Source organism: Urocampus carinirostris, chromosome 4 (genome assembly GCF_059441175.1).
Source record: "Urocampus carinirostris isolate Australia breed hairy pipefish chromosome 4, RoL_Ucar_1.0, whole genome shotgun sequence".
Lineage (NCBI taxonomy): Eukaryota > Metazoa > Chordata > Actinopteri > Syngnathiformes > Syngnathidae > Urocampus > Urocampus carinirostris.
In genome coordinates this window covers 20,602,143-20,620,497 of record NC_142352.1, presented here as the reverse complement: position 1 = coordinate 20,620,497, position 18,355 = coordinate 20,602,143, and the positions used below count along the sequence as shown (strand labels likewise).

Here is an 18,355-nt window from a genome sequence, read left to right as displayed (position 1 = left end):
TTTGTCGACTCTATTTATTCAAAGTATCAAAATACATTGTGAACTGCTTCCTGGAAATGCCCTTAAAAATCTACGTAGATATGAAAATGTTTTTTGTATATTTTCTATTCTACCTTCTATTATATTAATTACTGTGAAGGCAGGACAGCGGCTGGTTGGTCGGAGCCCGACGGTGCTTCGGTCGAGGGCTCAAGTTTAGCTATTGCTGCCTCCCTGTGCAGGGTTTGCATTTTAACCCCGTGTCTGCGTGGGTTTCCTCCCACATTCCAAAAACGTGCATGTCAGGTTATTCTTCCCTAGGTGTGAATGAGTGAGGAGTTGGTAATATGTCTAGGGTGTCCCCTGCCTGGAAATTGCTGGCATGGGCTCCAGCACCCCCGCAATCCTAGTGAGGATAAGCAGCATGGATGATGGATGGAATTACTGAAAAAAAAAAAAAATTATGTAGGTCCAACCTACCATTTCTGTTCCTTAATCATGTTTTTATCTATTCTTATAGGTGGATTTTCTGACTTTGCAGCATGTAAAAAAACAGTATTTTATATAGGTTTAACGTACCCATTACTCATTTTCCCTTGTTTATTTTCCTTTCATACAAAGTAGTTAATATTTCTAAAAGACTTGAAATACTGTAAAAATGTTAACGCAAACGTTTTTTTGAGTAAGTTTAACATACCATTTCTATTTTTGCACTTGTTTTTCTCGTTTGTTTGTTTTATTATCTTATAGGTAATGTATCGGCATTTTATAAATAGGAAAACATTCTTTTAAGAAATTAATTCTAATTAAAAAATCGTTTTCTTACTATCATCAATAGAATACATGTTTTAAAAGTGGATTTAAAATACAAAATATATGTCTCAACATTTGTCGTTGGTTCTCAAAAAGTATGTGAGAATTCAAAATAAACGTAAAAGTCGTTCAGCTGGATAATCCTCGTCCTAAGATTTCGCACTGTTGTGTATTCGTCTTTATAAAGCAAACTGGAGGTCGTGATATCATGCGGCGCCGTGGCTTAGTTGGTTAAAGCGCCTGTCTAGTAAACAGGAGATCCTGGGTTCGAATCCCAGCGGTGCCTTTTGAAACGCTTCACGGTCTTCTGTTTTCTTTGATAACCTTGGTGTATTTTTTTTTAAATTTTGTTGTCAATCACTCACTCTTTTTTTATCAATAAGATTATTAAACCTCATACAAAAAAGAAAAAACACAGGAACTTGAATCAATTTCCCACGAATTACGTCGCTATCAAAATGTATTTTGTTATTCCGGTGTGGCATTACCATTGGATTCCGATTTGTTCACACTTTGAACCATTATGAATCATACCTGTCAACTTCAACCCAAAATAGGCAATTTGCTCTCCTCATTAACGATTGCAATTAAAAATAAACCTTACAAACACGACTCAGACCCTATTTACCCCCAGCAAGACAGACTATATTTTTTGTGAACAAGTTTATTTACCAGATAAACAACGTGATTATTTCAGCATTTATCTCAGTTCTTTTCCCACTTGCACTATATTTAGTATTACTTATTATACGTAGCTGGATATTTTAATTTTAGGTACACAATTTGAAATGATCAAAAAGTATATGATAAGGGGAAATTGTATAAAATGACAGGTATGTTTTCTCTTCACGTATGTATTGGATACCTGATGTTACAAGCCACACTATTATAGCGGAAATGATACAGTTTTGTTTCAAAATTAAAGTTAAAAGGACTTATATTGTTTAAAGTGTTTCCATAATATGGCTGCATGAATGCTTTAGTCAACATTAAATTTGTATTTTAACCTATTATTATGATTTAAACGAATATTTCAAATTATTTTCGAAATTTCAACATAAATCTATTTAATCTGAAGTTCCAACCCGGAAATGGGCTTTGTTACAATCAGAGTCACCCTGGTTCCGCAGACTGTCCAAAGGACACACAATGCCTTTTTAAAAGGCGTCAATATGCCGGCTCGGCTCGGCTAAACCTCGATGGAAGTCACACCGGGGGGAGTGGAGCGCTCGTATCCGAGATAAAAGGCCCTGGCTTAATATTAGAGGAGAGATGGTGATGGCGGTGCGGCTCTGGATGATGCTGCTGCTGGTGGTGCTTTGCACCTCTGTGCTGCGTTCAGGTGAGAAGTGTAATAATCCGCAAAACGCTCTGATCGACGTTTGACAAAGAATGTAAAGAGACTAATTACAACCATCATCATTAATAGCCATTATCCCTCTTGTGGGGGCTCGTTTAATTCGACCCTTGGGGGTGCTCACAATAAAAGGATGTGGGCTTTTGTTTTGGTGACGTAATTGCCACACGTATCGACATGGTGCACGCGCATACTGACACGCGCGCTGTTGCATCGATCTGCGGTGGCAAAATGATCAGTTTGAGTGTGCAAACAAGGATGCCTGAAACCGCTACTGTATCGGCGTTACATCACTGGCAAGCACGCGCGTGTGCACGCGCTTGACTGCATACTTTTGGTGGTGGGATGCAACTTGCTATATAGCACAACAGAGCACTGTATGTCTTTCTGTGTTTGACTGAGACACTGTCTGTCTGCCTGTCTGTCTGTCTGACTGACACACTGTTTGTCTGTCTGACTGACACACTGTCTGTCTGACTGACTGACTGACTGACTGACTGACACACGGTGTGTCTGTCTGTCTGCTAGTTTTATTTATATACAGTTTTCAATTATTTATGTATGTATTTATTTATTTGGCTGTGTTTGGTATTTTCTTTAGATGTTTTTTTTTCAGTTTTTCTTATTTTATCAGTTTAATTATTTTGTAAGACTGATGCAATGCAAAATCCCTCTGCTTGCACGTATGCTCAAAAAATAAAATCAAGATTTTTAAAAAATATTTTAGAAAGGAGCAATGATGAGATCAGAAACACTGATTTTCTATGAGAAAAAAGTGAGATAAAGTCAAGTCAAGTCAAGTCATGTTTATTTGTATAGAGTCTCAAAGGACTGCACAGACCACAGAATATTGCAAACTACAGACTATTATTACGCCATCCTCTGATCTAAAACGTACATGAGGGAAAGGAAAAACTCAAAAACCTCTACATGAGTAAAATTAAGAAATCTTGAGAAGGGACCGCACATGAGCTAATCCCCATTCCAGGAATAGAATAGAAGTGTGTTTTAAGCCTAGATAAACTGAAAATTAGTATAAAACTGGAACATACTGTACATAGTAGCTTCAAAAAATATTGTTTTGGGTTTTGTGTCTTTAAAAAAATAACTTTTTAAAAATCAATCAAAAAAGGGATTTTAGTAATGAATAAATGCTTTTTTGAATTATCTTTAGGTTATTACTATTTATTTTTCGTAAACTCTACATACAAAAAAACCAACAACCTGAAAACAGCATGTAACATGATGGGGTTGGGGTTTGTATCTTTAGAAAAGAAGCTGAAAAGTTGTTTTGTTTTATTTGAAATTTTTAATCAACTTAAGGTTATTTCTTTCTTCTTTTTTTGTAAAATGGATGCACTTTATACCAAAAAACCTGAAAAAATGTTGCTATAGATCAGTCCCCATCTTTGGGGAATAGAAACTTAAAATATCATGGGGTTGGGGTTTTTATATTCTGAAAAGAAAAGTCCGATGTTTTTAGTTAAAAGAAATTTTGTGTTCTACCATTAGCATTACTGCACATTCTGGGACCCATAAAAAACATTAAAAAACTGCCAAAAAAAGAGTATAGTATCACAGGCGCCAAAGTGTTAACAAAGAATACAAGTTTCTGTTATGAATGAAAATGAAAGGCAGTAATGGGAGTCCGAAGCTCGTCTATTAGCATTTTCACAATGTCATGATGCAATTCAATAGCTGACCAGCATCTTTAACAATTTTCATCAGGCATCTTAGAGACATAACTGACATGCAAAAATATTTGTTGTTTTTGTCGTAGTGTTTTGAAAATGCTGCAAAGAGGGGCCGTAAAAACATCTTTTTCCAGACTGTAGAGTGAAAACATCTTAAGGTGGGGTTGCCATATCCAGTGGCTCTACTGTACTAGCTTGACATAGGCAGCAGTTCCGAATGACGCCACAGTAGCAGTCACGAGTAAAAAACAAAAACAATGTGACAACATTCTCAATGCAATTTTAGGGTAAAAAAAAACAAAATAAGTTTTACAAATATTTTGTTTTAATGCAGTAGGGTGCGGTGATCGGGTGGAGGTCCACCTGGAACGTAGGGGGGTGATCTTCAGTCCTTCCTGGCCCTTAAACTACCCTGTCGGACTTAACTGCAGCTGGAACATCCAAGCCAGCCACGGAGAGACCATTACCATAAGGTAACTTGGGCATGTAAATCCTTAAACGTCGCATAAACGTCTTACAAATGTCCCACAAACATCTCACAAACGTCAAATAAATGTGAAATAAAGGCCACATAAACGTCACATAAACATCAAGCAAGCAAACGCCTCACATACATCTCGCAAACGTTATGTAAACATCACATATACATCTCACACACATCTTGCAAACGTCAGGCAAACGTCTGTAGCGAATATGGGTGGTAAATGAATTATTGGAACAATTTACACACACACTCTTGGATTTATGGACTTCACTTTTACTAATCATCTTCTGGATGCTTGAATAGAACACAAAACACTAATAAGATCAAAAAAAAGGACAACCAGAACTTGAGAACTTAACTGGCACCGTTAATAAACATCAACGATGGCTTGATTATTACGTTATTGTATTTTGATATTATTTCCCCTTTGACGTCACTCCAATATCAATACCTAGCAACAGCGAGATGTTCTGCGAAATTCTGCTTCGATGAAGATGACGGCCCAGTCTTTATGTCCTTGGCTGTAGAGCGATGAGGAATCCTGGAAGCCCTGGTATGGGGCGGCAGTAGCTCAGGAGGTAGAGCGATCGTTTTAGGATTAAGGGATCCCAGTTCGAATCCCGGCTTGTCCGTGTTACATGCCGATGTGTCCTTGGGTAAGACACTGAACCCCCAATACCCCCAATAAGCAGGTTAGCGCCTTACATGGCTGCACAGATCACGGCCGCTATTGGGAAATGTGAAGCACAATGTAAAGAGCTTTGGGAAGTCATTGACTTGAAAAGCGCTATATAAATGCAGATCATTTCATTTCATTTCATTGTTGAAGCAGAGGTTGACTGCTGGTGGCCCGAGGCTTCTCTGAGGTCACTGGCCTTGTCCCACCAGTTTAGTCGCTAGCCTGATCAAGCCTGACTGCTGACTTGGCAAGGATCTCTGGCTCCCCATTGAGCTGAGACTTGGTCAGGACCGGCTAGGGCCTTGGTCCCATTCCTCCTGTTAGGACATGCTCTTCTGCCTTGTTGCTGGCCAAAATCAGACTGCCCTTGCAAGGTGAGACGTGTACCAGCTCTCAGTTCCGGTTCCCTGTGAGGGGCGGACCCCTGTGGTGTAGTTGTCATGGCAACCTTTGATGCGCAAATGCAAGATAACGTCCACTCCCCAACCTCACATTCCACCAGTATCAGTCAGATAACATATCTATGTGATTGACTTGAAAAACAGTATTCACTTCACATGCCTTGACATTGATCATTTTCTGACAGTGTGAAATGGAACGACCAAATGTTGAATACTCTGCACGTCACATAAACGTCTCACAAATGTCACACAAACATTACACAAACGTCTCAAAACTTGACACAAGAGTTACACAAATGTCTCAGAAACATCCAACAAACGTCAAATAAACCTAACGTCTCACATACATCTCACAAACGTCATGCAAACGTCACATAAACCTCACACAAAACGTCCCGTGTTTCAGCTTCCGTGTATTTGACATCGGCGACCCGGGGAGGTGCGAGCCCGGTGATTGGCTGCTGATGACATCATCCGGTTGGGGAGGCGGAGTTCTGGATTCACAGCGTCTTTGCGGATCGACGCGCCCAACGCCTTTCATAACCAGCAGGGGACGAGTTTGGATCTACTTTCATTCTGATGCTAACAGTTCAGGACAAGCGCAAGGATTTCATTTGTCCTACATTAAAGGTAAAATGTTACGTGGATTAATAATTCCATGATAGATATTGGGATAAAAGTGAAATTACGATTTTTGGGTAAAAAAATAAAGTCAAAATTCATAAAGCATTTTCACACAACCATGCAACACACACTCACCAATTTCAGTGGTCTCAAACCCGCAGCCCGGGGGCCAATTGCAGCCCTTGGAATGATAGTTTGGGACCCCCTCGGGCACCACGGCGGGTGAGTGGTTAACGCGTCCGCGGCACAGTTCTGAGGTCATGGGATCAAATCCATGTACCTGCCTTCCTGTGCGGGGTTTACATGTTCTCGTTCACACCTAGGGACAATTTGGACCGGCCAATTGACCAGACATTCATGTTTTTGGAATGTTGGAGGAAACCGGAGTGCCCGGAAGTAACCCACGCAAGCACTGGGAACACATGCAAACTCCGCACAGGAGGATTCGATCCCATGACCTCAGAACTGTGACGCGGTCGCGCTAACCACTCATTCACCGTTCCACCCGACAAAATAAATACCATATTAATTTGTATTTTTTATTTTTTTTAAATATTATTTGATGTTATAAGATAAATATGATTATATTAACAAAATAAAATGTGAGTTTACTATGAGCACTTACGATGGAGGGAGTCGCCGTAACAAAGTTGTGCGCCTGGTTGCGGAGGAAGGGGTGGGAGTCTTGTAGGAGTGACATTACCTCTTTTCTATATTTTGTACGTTTTTTGATGATTCCAAATTTTGTCCGGCATTTAACAATTTTAATTTGGGAAACGTTTATTTTTTTATAGAAGCCCCGATCTGGTCTTGCCCATTTTGGCTCTAATCTGGATCTTCTTAGTCATTGTCAGCCGACGACAACATTGTTGTGGTTTGCTAATATTGTTGCTGTATTTTACATAGTAGCTCTTGTTGTGGATCAATAGGTACAGCGTAATTATCACTTAGTAAGGAGAATTGTCACCTTTATTACTGGGAGCAATTGGCTGAGGTTGACGGGTATGAGATCTAGGATTGATGATACATGAGTACTTACTGTATGCTCAAAAATAAAGTTAATGTAACTCTAAATGAACATATAGACCAAACAATTATTACAGGATATTTTTTTTCTTCCTGTAGTAGTTTGCATGCGCAAACTTGTCTCAGATAATGCTGGAGGTGAGCAGTCATGAGTGGTCTCTCGTGATAGCTTCTGGGATTGCTTGTGACCTGAATTGTCCTTTGTATAGCAAGTAAGATTTTTGTAGAATAATAAAACCCATTTATTGAAATTCTCATGTTTAGAGGTGCTTGTATAAAGAGGCACCACCAATGACACCACCAAGGTGTGGCCAAGGGTGGTCACAGCCCCCCTATAAATTTGTTGGCCACCCTATTGGCTACCCTGCTTACCATTATAACGTTAGGTTGTTGTAGCATAAGTTATGGCTTTTTGTTTTGGAGTACCACCCCAAGATTTTAAGTGGCCCCATCTGGCCACTACTGGGTATCACTGCTAGTTATTTTTCATCCTTCTTAAAGTAACAACAGATCTTGGACATGAGTGTTGTAAAAAAATTTATATTCCGTAGGCCACTTGGGTCAGAGCAGCTGTCAGGCAGACGAGTTTTTGTGCGGCAACGGCAAATGCGTGCCTCACTCCTGGAAGTGCAACGATCAGAACGAGTGCGGCGACGCTACCGACGAGCGGGGATGCTCGCCCCCGCCTACCGTCGCCCCGCCGGGTCCCTGTCCCCCCGGGACTCTACCCTGCACCACGGGCCGCTCTACCCGCTGCCTGGCTGCCGCCCTGCGCTGCGACCGCTCCGGAGACTGCCCGGACGGCAGCGACGAGCTGGGCTGCCCCGAAACGGATTGCGGTAAACGCTTGGGTCACTTCTACGGCTCCTTCGCCTCGCCCGATTTCTTCCGACCCGCTTCGGAGGCCGAGTTGCGGTGCTCGTGGTTGGTGGACACCCGGGACCCTAAGCCCATCCTGCTGAGGCTGGACCTGCGGCTCGGACCCGGGGACGCGCTCCACGTGTACGACGGCGCTCTCCACAGGGCTGAAAACCTGCTGCAGGTTTTGTCCTACCATAATAACCGTCGGCCTACTTTGCTGGAGTCCAGCCGGGGACAGATGAGCGTCCTCTACACGGCCAGACCAAGAAGTCCCGGGCACGGCTTTAACGCCACTTACCAGGTAACATCAACATCGTGGGTCCAAATGTGCCTAGGGAAAAAAAGGGATGGAGGATAGCTAAAATTATTTAGGAAAACATTATTAGAAATGCTGGTGTAAAACTTACATACCGTCACTGTCATGTGGGAAGAAGGATCACCATATTGTTATTTTGATACTTTTTGGTCTGTATGTAATGTTTATACAGTAAAATGAGAACAGTTACATTTCAAATTAGCAAATATTTTAAGACGGTGGAAATTTATTTATTTGTTTGTTTGTGTATGCATCTATTTCTTCATTTATGTTGGATTTTTACATTGTTGCGATTACATTTAAAAATAAATAAATCTAAATGTAAATAATTTAGGTCATTAATTTTGCTTGCTGTTGACTATGCTGCACTTAATATATACTTCAAAATAAATACAAAAAAAAAATCTGAAAATCTTTGATTAAAAAAAAAACAAAATTTAAAAAGTTCCACAGGCAAGTATAGTTTTTCTTATTCAACTGAAAAAAATACTCAAAAAAAGTATAATAATAATAATAATATAAGCTTTTTATTTGCGCATTATTTATTTATTTATTTATGGTGTGAACATTCTACATAGGCAACAAAAGTTATAAATAATTGATGTTTGGATAAATAAAAACATAAATAAATAATATTAAGAATACCAAGAGTAATGATAAATGTTATGAAAGTTTATGACAAAAATATAACAATAGAAATTGGGAAAACAGATATTTTGTGAAAATGTTTAAAAAAAATGATTTATTTATTTTTTCAAAAGGATTTTTTTTTGACAAAATATAATTTTTAAGTTAAATAATACAGCTTGAAATAATTACATTTTGAATTAGAATTTAATCGAAATAGCCATATCTTACCAAAAATGCAAAGGTTTCCATCACTGATTTGAGTTAGCTAACTGCTAACCCTTAACTTTGACCTTCTAGAACCTAACCCTAACCCTACTTACCCTGAAACCGAACCCCACTAACCCTAAATCTTACTCTAAACCCTAACGCAAACACTAACCCGCTAGCCCAGTGTCAGATTGTTCTATTTCCTTGTCCAAACTACATTAATTTTGAACAAATTTTAAACTAGAGCATACTATGATTTAAGTCAAGTCACATTTACTTGTATAGCCCTCAATCACAAAAAGGTTCAAAGGACTCACAGGCCACAATTACACTATTCCCTGATCTGAATATGGCATTTGGGCAAGAAAACACTTAAAAACCTCAACATGAGGAAAATAAGAAACCTTCAGTAGGGTCAGCACAAGAGGGATCCCCTTCCAAGATGACCAGGCTGCCATAGATGTTGCAATGTGTAACAATACACAAAACAAATTCAATATCAACAATACACATAGGTAATAAGTAAAATTATTCAAGAAGTCCAAGACAGCAACAACGCAGCTTCCCATCTCAGCCAGCTGGTCAATGCAGATGATGACATCCTTCAGGTCCAGGTGCTGGTCTACTGACTCATCCCGGTTTGTCCTTCTCTGTGATTTTGCCACCATCCAGGCAGCCGCAAATGACGGAAAGAGAAAAGTATAAGGTCGGCGTCAATCATAAGATATAGGATAGAAGTGTGTCTAGATTTAAACACTTCCACTGAGGTTGCAGATCTTATCTCCGAAAGGAGAACGCGATCGAGCCTGCAGATTTCTTTTTGGCTCTTGGAGTAGCAGATTCTGAGCGGAGGTTCCCAGCAGGAAGAAAAAGGGAAATCAAATGCGAGATATAAGTGGGGGCAAATCCATGCAAACTTTTGTATTTTAGTGACAGAATCTTAAAGTCACATCTTAAATGGGCAGGGAGCCAGTGCAAGTTGGCTAAAATTGCAGTTGTGTCATCAAAATTCTTTGTCCCTGTCAAGAGTTTCGTTGCCGCATTTCGATCCAGCTGCAAACTTTTGATGCTACACATCGGGAGACCAGGGCGGCATATATCACAGTAATCAAGCAGATAAGTAATCTCAGCATCTGATTTTGACAGCATCGGACAAATCTTCACAATATTACAAAGGTGGAAGAAAGCTATTGTGGTAATAATTTATACATTTGTCAAGGTTCAGAGCAGTGTTTAAGAACAAGTCACGACGATGAGCCGGACCAACAATCAACATCTGTTTTTTGGGGGGTAAAGGGGAATACATTAAGTGACATCCATCTTTGTATCTCAGTAAGGAAAGCCTCCAAATTTCCACAAATTAACAGAGCAGTTGCTTCTAGTGGTAGATACAGTTGAGTGTACACTACATTAGCTATGAAAAGTAATACTTTATTTGCGGATAATATCACCAAGCGGAAGCATATAAATACTAAAAATAAGGGGGGTAAGTACAGAGCCTTGTGGAATGTCACATCAAAGTGTTCAGATGTCATATTGCTGTTGTTAACACAATGCGTCTGACAGGTAGAACATAAACCACGAGAGTACGGTTCCTGAGATACCAATCCATTTTTCCAGACGATCCAGTAATATGTTGTGATCCACAGTATCGAAGACAGCACTGAGATCCAGCAGCAGCAGCACTAACCCAAATCTATTGCTAAGAGATTATTGGTTTCTGTCTCAGGAGAGCGATTAGCCCTCAATGCTGACTGAACAAATTCAAAGAGATTATTTTGAGGCACAGTCATTCAGCTGCTGTGCGACAACCTTATCAAGTAATTTTACAAAAAATGGTAGATTTGACATTGGCCTATGATTACAAGGATTCTCCAGGTCAAGGTTAGCTCCGTTAAACATGGGTTTAATGATCGCGGACTTAAAGGAGTAATATCCTAGGAGAGCAATATATCTCATCTCTCATCAGCCGTACCGCTTATCCTCATTAGGGTCGCGGGGGGGCTGGAGCCCATCCCAGCCATCTCCGGGCAGTGGGCAGGGGACACCCTGAACTGGTTGCCAGCCAATCGCAGGGCACACAGGGACAGACAATGCATTCGCTCATTCACACCTAGGGACAATTTGGACCGGCCAATTCACCTGAAATGCATGTTTTTGGAACGTGGGAGGAAACCGGAGTGCCCGGAGGAAACCCACGCAAGCACGGGGAGAACATACAAACTCCGCAGAGGAAGTCTGGAGCTGGATTTGAACCCACGACAGGTTCCCATGACATGAACTGTGCCGCACAAGCGCTAACCACTGCGCCGCCGTGCTGCCCAGAGCAATATATTAATATTTAAAAAGTCCCAAAACAGATCTTTACCAGTGAAGCTGGAAACGGGTCAAGCAGGCAAGTAGCTTGTTTGTCCCTCCTGACCATTTGTGTAAGACAATAAAGGGACAGTTCACTAAAACTGGAAAAAATTGATCCCTATACCTTTGCCGTGGCTGTGCAGGTAAAAGGTTACTGCTTCCCTGGCGAGCGTCCGTGCGGTGGCGAGCAAGGTTGCTACACGGAACGTCAACGCTGCGACGGCTATTGGCACTGCCCGTCCGGCCGGGACGAAGCGTCCTGCCCGGCCTGTCCCGATGGTCAATTCCCCTGCGGAGGTGACGCCATGGGAACCTGCTTCCCGGCGTCGGAGCGCTGCAACAACCAAAAGAGGTACAAAACTTGAGAGATTTACTTACATATACATTTACATTTTATGTATAGTGTATATATAAAAATTCAGAACATCATTGGCAAATAATGATCCAACACTTCCTACGACCAGAGGGCCCCAACCAGTGTTTAAACTGGGCACGGGTGTGTCCAATCACCACACACCTGTTACCAATTATCCTACAGTCTTTAAAAAGGGACCTTTTGATCTGCAAACGTCTGTTGGGTCATTGTCACTTTTAATTTTGTCTGCCATTGTTGTCCTGGTTTTCCTTGTCATTTTCACTTTCACCAGGTTTGTTTGTGTTTCTGGTTCCTTGTAACTTTGCTCAATGTATTTTTATGTTACAGTTTTGGTGTTTGTTTCTGGTTTGGATATTTCCTTTTTTAGTGAGCCCATGTTTGATGGTACTTTTTTTGTTCAAAGTCGCCATTTCCGAAATGGGGTAGGCTAAAATTCTTGCAGAAAGCCAAGGGCAAGGTGGCCAAAGGGCTACTCCCTTTATCTGGCAAAATGGTGATTTTTATTTTTTGTACAAATTTGTTTTATACTGCGGTCAACAATATCGGTGGGCCACATATACAGTAAATCATTTTATGACAGAGGCCGCGAGCTGGTCAAAATTTGATCATGGGCCGTAAATAGCCCCCGGCCAGACTTTAGACGTTCCCTCATTATCCCACTGTCACGTGTGTATGTCATTCTGGTGTTTTCGTCATGTAATTCCAGTTTTTTTCCCGGGCACATACAGTGGAAGTGAATTTACCCACGGGACCAATCAATTAAATCAAAGATCTATCTAAATCTTTATACAAAAATCCATCCATCCATTATCTGCACCGCTTATCCTCAGTAGGGTCGTGGGGTGCTGGAGCCCATCCCAGCTATCTCCGGGCAGTGGGCAGCGGACACCCTGAACTGGTTGCCAGCCAGTCGCAGTATATAAATATACAATTTATATTATCAAGAATTAATATATATGTTGCATTCCCTCCACTGCACCTGCGAAGATGCCCGGACGGTTCGGACGAGAGCAACTGCTATGACTGCCAGCCGGGCAACTTCCACTGCGGAGACAACCTCTGCATCTTTGAAACTTGGCGCTGCGACGGGCAAGAGGACTGTCCGGACGGCAGCGACGAACGCGAATGTCCCACGGCGGTGCCGCGAAAAGTCATCACGGCGGCGTTGATCGGCAGCCTGGTTTGCGGCCTCCTCCTGGTGGTGGCCCTAGGCTGCGCCCTGAAGCTGCACACCCTGCGAGGACGCGACTGGCGGGCCTTCGAGACGCAAATGTCACGCATGGAGGCCGAGTTCGTGCAGAGGGAAGCGCCGCCTTCGTACGGGCAACTCATTGCACAGGGACTCATTCCGCCCGTGGACGACTTCCCTACCTACAACCCAGCGCAGGTTGGCTAACACACACATATAAGCTCTATAGCACGGGTCTCTGAGTTTTTTTAAGCTGTGAGCTGCTCTTCACAGTATTACCATATAGCGCAGAGGTTACACTATGTTTGATATGCATTTCGAAAATAACTACGTATTCTGTTTTTACTATGTTGAAACTATGTTATTACCATGTTTATTATTGAAAGTAGGTTTAAATGGATTCAGTCAACCACTAAAAACATTTTACGTGAAAATTACAATAACCAGCCCTGGGGAGCCATTTTCAGAATAGGTTCACAGGTACCTCAGCTGTCCTTAGGGGGCACCGTGGTGCCCGCAGTCATAACATTGGAGATCCCTGATCTAGTTCTATCTAGTATTATCCAGATTTATCTAGGTCTATCTTCTAGTTTTGTCCTACAGAAACCATATATTTTTTTCATTATAAAACATTAATGAAAATGCAGGGAGCTACCGGGGAGCGCCAAAAACCTGAGAGTTTAGCGGGTGGAGAGGTCCAGGTTTTAGGGGTAGAAAGCATCTTCCTTTGTTAAACCAATCAGAATACAGAACACAATCCACAATGAAAGTAGTGGAACCACAAAAAGTAAAGCGCAATGCAGCACAGAATGGTGTGTTTCTTTTTTATTTTCACATTCAACAACATTGGCCGTCAATTGATTCATTTCACTGTCAAAAACTACAGAATTAGATATTTCCATTGAATCACGTAACACATTCAAGCTAACAGATATTTCACAAAAAAATAAACAGCAAAACCAAAGTGCTGAGTCAGCTTGTTTTGGCATTTTTCATATCTAGGGTAACCTGCCTAACACACTGTGAAAAATGGTAGTCAAACTCCTTCCGCGTGTTCTTGGGTAGACAGACACACAAACAGACAAACATTCATACATACTTAGATCTCAAACCAAAACACTATCACCGACTTGGCTTTGCTCACGGATAATAAACACGTATATCTATTTTTTATTGTTATATTTGAAAATATTGCCTGTCAATTGATTCGGTTCACTAATACAGGAGTCAGAGAATGCTACAGAATCAAATATTTCCATTGAATTGAATCATGTGACTGATTCAAGCCAACAGATTCTTTGCAGACAAACAAACACGCAAAAAATAAATAAATGAATAAATACAATTTAGAACTTTGTTCTACTGACATTTTTTAAACATTTTTGATTATTTTTAAATTGGAAAAAATGTAAAAATATCATGTTTTTCAATATTTTTTTTTTTCACATTAGACAACACTGGTCATCAATTGATCGGGTTCACTAATTTGAACGAGTCGGAAAATGTAATGGAATTAAACATTTCCATTCAACCACGTGACTGATTCAAGCCAATAGATTCTTTGCAAACAAAAAAAACCAAAAACATTATATGTAAAAAAAACAAAAAAAACAAAACGTATATAAAAACATAATACAGCAGCATCTTGTCGTCGAATCTTACACACTGTCTCTTTAACTAAAGTTCCGGTCGTTTCCACTTTAGGCCTCCGTGCTGCATAACCTTCGCCTAGCCATGAGCCGACAACTCCGGCGCCACTCGACCCGCCGCTCCTCCACGTCGTCCTCGTCATCCCGCCGTCGCTTCGGGCATCTGTGGAGACGCCTATTCCATCGCGGGGTCCGTCCCAGGGGCCACGCTTCCCTCCTGGACCCGCCCTCGGGCGTCCAGGTCAACTTGGGGCTCTACAGTTACCGAACTGCAGGCGTCGTCGTGGACGTTCAGCCCGCCCGGCGCCGATCGGTGGTCACCGACCCGCCTTCCGAAAGTCCCGCCTCTCCTTTATCCTACCAATCGGGAGACAGTCAGGAAGGCCCGGCACCATCTGCGGAAGCTCCCGGTCCGAGTGCCGCCTCCAGACCGCGGCTTGCTGCTGCTCCCCGGTCTAGATCTTCCAGAAAACTAGTTCTGGATCTGGCATTGAACATGAAGGGGGTGTCGCTAAGACGTTACTCCCCCCTGGGGCCACTCTCTCCGGCTAACCCCTTAGCAACTGCGACCCCGCCTCACCCACTGGGGAGCCTGCCCCCGTCGTCGTCGTCATCGTCGGAAGGTGATGCTGGCGGTCGAGCGGCCGAGATGAGAGGAAGGCAAAAAAGGAAGAGGAGGAGAAAGAAAATGGGGGAACGCGACAAGCCTTCGAGTCGTCAGACCACACCTTCCTGAACCTCGCTAACCGTTCTCGCAACAAGTGTCCTTGAGGCCTACGCCCCCTTACGCCAATTCTAAACGCAAAAATCTAGGAAGTCAACAGAAAACAGTTACTGTAAATTCCAGACTACAAGCCACTTCTTTTTTTGAGAATTTAGACCAGGGGTCTACAACCCATTGCCCAGGGGACTATTGCGGCCCGTGGGATGATAGTTTGAGGTCTCAGCCTTAATACAAAAGTTTATTTGGTGATACACTGAAGACTTTATTCTTTAAACAATATTTCTTTGAATAATAGGCAAAAATACATGAATTATAATTTAAATATGCATGTTAAATAATCTTAGGTTAAGAAATTTGCATTTATTTAACATATCAAGAGCTTCACCTAGAGGGAGCTGACATGATTGTCTTATTTTCCTTTTCTTTTTTCTCCTATTGTCTGACTATTTTTTTTCCTTTTTCCTAGTTTTTTTCTTTGTCTTCCCTGCTGTTTCCTTATTTTCCTCATTTTTTCACATTTTTCTTTCCTTTTTTCTATATTCGTCTCATTTCTTTTGTTTTCCTCCCTCTTTTCACTTTTTTTTTCTATTTTTTCTTTCTTCTTTACCCTGGTTGCCTTTTGGAAAATGGTGCTCTTTGGTCACTTTAAGTGTCTGTAGTTTGTATTCTTCCTTGTGCTTGGTAGCAGGTTCACTAAACAATACAGTGACATCTTGTGTTCAAATGATATCACACACTGTCACTTTAAGTCTAGCCCATGGAAATTATGGATTAATTAATTATTAGTTGATTGATTTTGTCTCATAAATTCTTAATGTTTTTTTATATCTTTTTGATTCCCCAGTTTTAAAGACTGCACCATCAAATAGGCAGTTTTTTGCTTTTGTTTTTCTGTGAGGCGCATGGTTGCAAGGGTGTCGTCGGCGACTTTGGTTGCGCGGAAGGTAAGGAAGCGATGTTAATGTAAAGAAATGTATTAAGTTTGGGCTAACAGCAGGAGTAACACTGACTTTCTTCACTAACCAAATGCCTCGTCGTGTAACTAGTGACACGCATGTATGGATGAGTAAGAATTCTACTTTACCTATGGAGTAAGATCTCGATCTTGGCAGAATCAGCGGGTAAATGTCTAGTTCAAAAAAGTAACACATTATGCCGTGATGAAGACATTCATTTGGGAACTGCATCCACAGCTGTAATATTCAATCAGCAAGCGCAGCACTCAATAATTACTAAATTTGCAAAAACACATATGCAGGAATGAAACCAGAAAACCATCCGAAAACAAAACTCCATGTACTCTAATGACTAAAATTCAGAATTCCGTACGATGACAACAGCCTGTACACTAGCTGTGACATGCGTCTGATCTTAAACTCTCCCTTCCCTTGTGCACATGACAAAGTGACAAAAAAAGACAAAGTATCGTAAAATATTGTACATCCTGACACGGGTTAGTAAGAAAATGTACGCGATAATTCTCAGGTTGACCGTTATGGGACTGATCACAGCCTAATATGACGTCACCGTTTTCAGCCCGATAGACAATTAAAGGCGACACGATCATTAGACACCTTCTGCCACAAGGAAATATCAGCTTTTAGAAAATTTCCAAGCATTTATTTATCATGATTTTTGTCGCATTCCTGCCTAGTGTATAGGTTAACGCAAATTTAATGGATATTGACTGCTGTGTGACTTGATTGAGATTGACAGCTGCGCACCCATTCCGCAAAGGAGTGTCCTAATCACGAGTCTGTGTAATATAGTGTAATAATCTGTGAAGCCCTTTGAGACTCTTCGTGATTTAGGGCTATACAAATAAAAATGACTTGACTTGACTTGACACAATGTGTTACTTTTCTGTACTAGACATTTCCCCGCTGATATTTTTAAAATTACCAAATGGACTTCAATGAGTTAATGTTTATGGCTGTTAGGGCCTGCGGCTTTAAATCGGGTGCGGCTTGTACAAAAACAAAGTTGAAGTTCTTCCTTAAATGTGTGCATGCGTCTTTTTTTCCAGGTGTGTTCTGTAGTCTGGAATTTACTCTATAAGAAGTTAAATGCTTAAAAGGTTGACACGCTGTGGCTGCCTTTCACTCGCTATTTTGTGCCAATAGGCGTTGCAACTGCTAGCAAGCCATTAAGAGCTAAATTATAGCTAAAATATCCCTGTGTTGAGAACTGGTCTGCTATTGTAGACTGGTTAAAAAAAGCAAAAGAGGGTTACGTCTGATTTTGAAATTTTATTTGTAGGTCCTTAAGCCAGCATGTCATGTCTTATTTCTATTACTGTATTTACACTTTTGACCCAGGAAATCCTCTGACTGAAATGTTGAAAACAAGACAAGTCATTATTTTATCACTACTTTTGTTTGTTAGGTTGTGGATAATAATATTTTTGATGCGACTCCATTTTGGACCTGCTGAAGAGCCAGTTTTGTCAAAACTCAAAAATAAAATTGATTAAAAAAATGAAAGCACTTTTTGTACACTTTGTGATTTAAACATAAGACATTGCTTCATCACAGCACATTCATATTTAGGTACAAAGTATTAATGTACTTATACAAAAGATCCCCGTGATACGACAGTAATCCATTCTGAGGTGGGGATCACAAAGTAAAATTGGCATCTAGCGCGGAAAAAAACCTATGGTATTTAGCCCACTGAACCCCTGGTAACCTCAGATTAAAACATCAAATTACCAAAATAGTGTATAGTAAGTACTAATTGTGTGTAATACACATAAAATACTACTATAAATGTAAAGGAAACATGATATTTTATCTACTTTTGTTGTGGACGGAATTGATCTGGTACAGTGGAGTTAGTGGGTGAATGCTTAGGGAGGAAGAGATGGCAGATTGAAATAAAATGTGATTTTAAAACGTCTACATGTGAGGATTGTCATCAAGACTTTGATTATTTAATGGACTCTTTATTCTTAATAATAGTCCCAATTGTTGATTGGTATGCCATTTA

At 41.0% G+C, this 18,355-nt stretch overlaps 1 protein-coding gene and 1 non-coding gene across 4 annotated transcripts; both read left to right on the top strand.

Moving 5' to 3' along the window:
• The first annotated feature begins 1,004 nt into the window (after nucleotides 1-1,004).
• Nucleotides 1,005-1,078, top strand: trnat-agu (transfer RNA threonine (anticodon AGU)). Its single transcript has one exon. It is a non-coding gene; the product is annotated as a tRNA-Thr (tRNA).
• Nucleotides 1,079-1,906: 828 nt separating this feature from the next.
• lrp3 (low density lipoprotein receptor-related protein 3) lies at nucleotides 1,907-17,838 on the top strand. 3 transcript variants are annotated; one of them, XM_088333885.1, is made up of 7 exons: nucleotides 1,907-2,134; nucleotides 4,178-4,316; nucleotides 5,814-6,037; nucleotides 7,609-8,219; nucleotides 11,573-11,781; nucleotides 12,793-13,192; nucleotides 14,699-17,838. In XM_088333885.1, the coding sequence occupies exons 1-7, from the start codon at nucleotides 2,065-2,067 to the stop codon at nucleotides 15,377-15,379; spliced, it is 2,334 nt and encodes a 777-aa protein (XP_088190011.1). In that variant the 5' UTR covers nucleotides 1,907-2,064; the 3' UTR covers nucleotides 15,380-17,838. The 3 variants fall into 3 exon arrangements, with proteins under 3 accessions (XP_088190011.1, XP_088190013.1, XP_088190012.1); XM_088333887.1 differs by lacking the exon at nucleotides 1,907-2,134 and adding an exon at nucleotides 2,287-2,489; XM_088333886.1 differs by lacking the exon at nucleotides 1,907-2,134 and adding an exon at nucleotides 2,287-2,526.
• The last annotated feature ends 517 nt before the right edge of the window (nucleotides 17,839-18,355 follow it).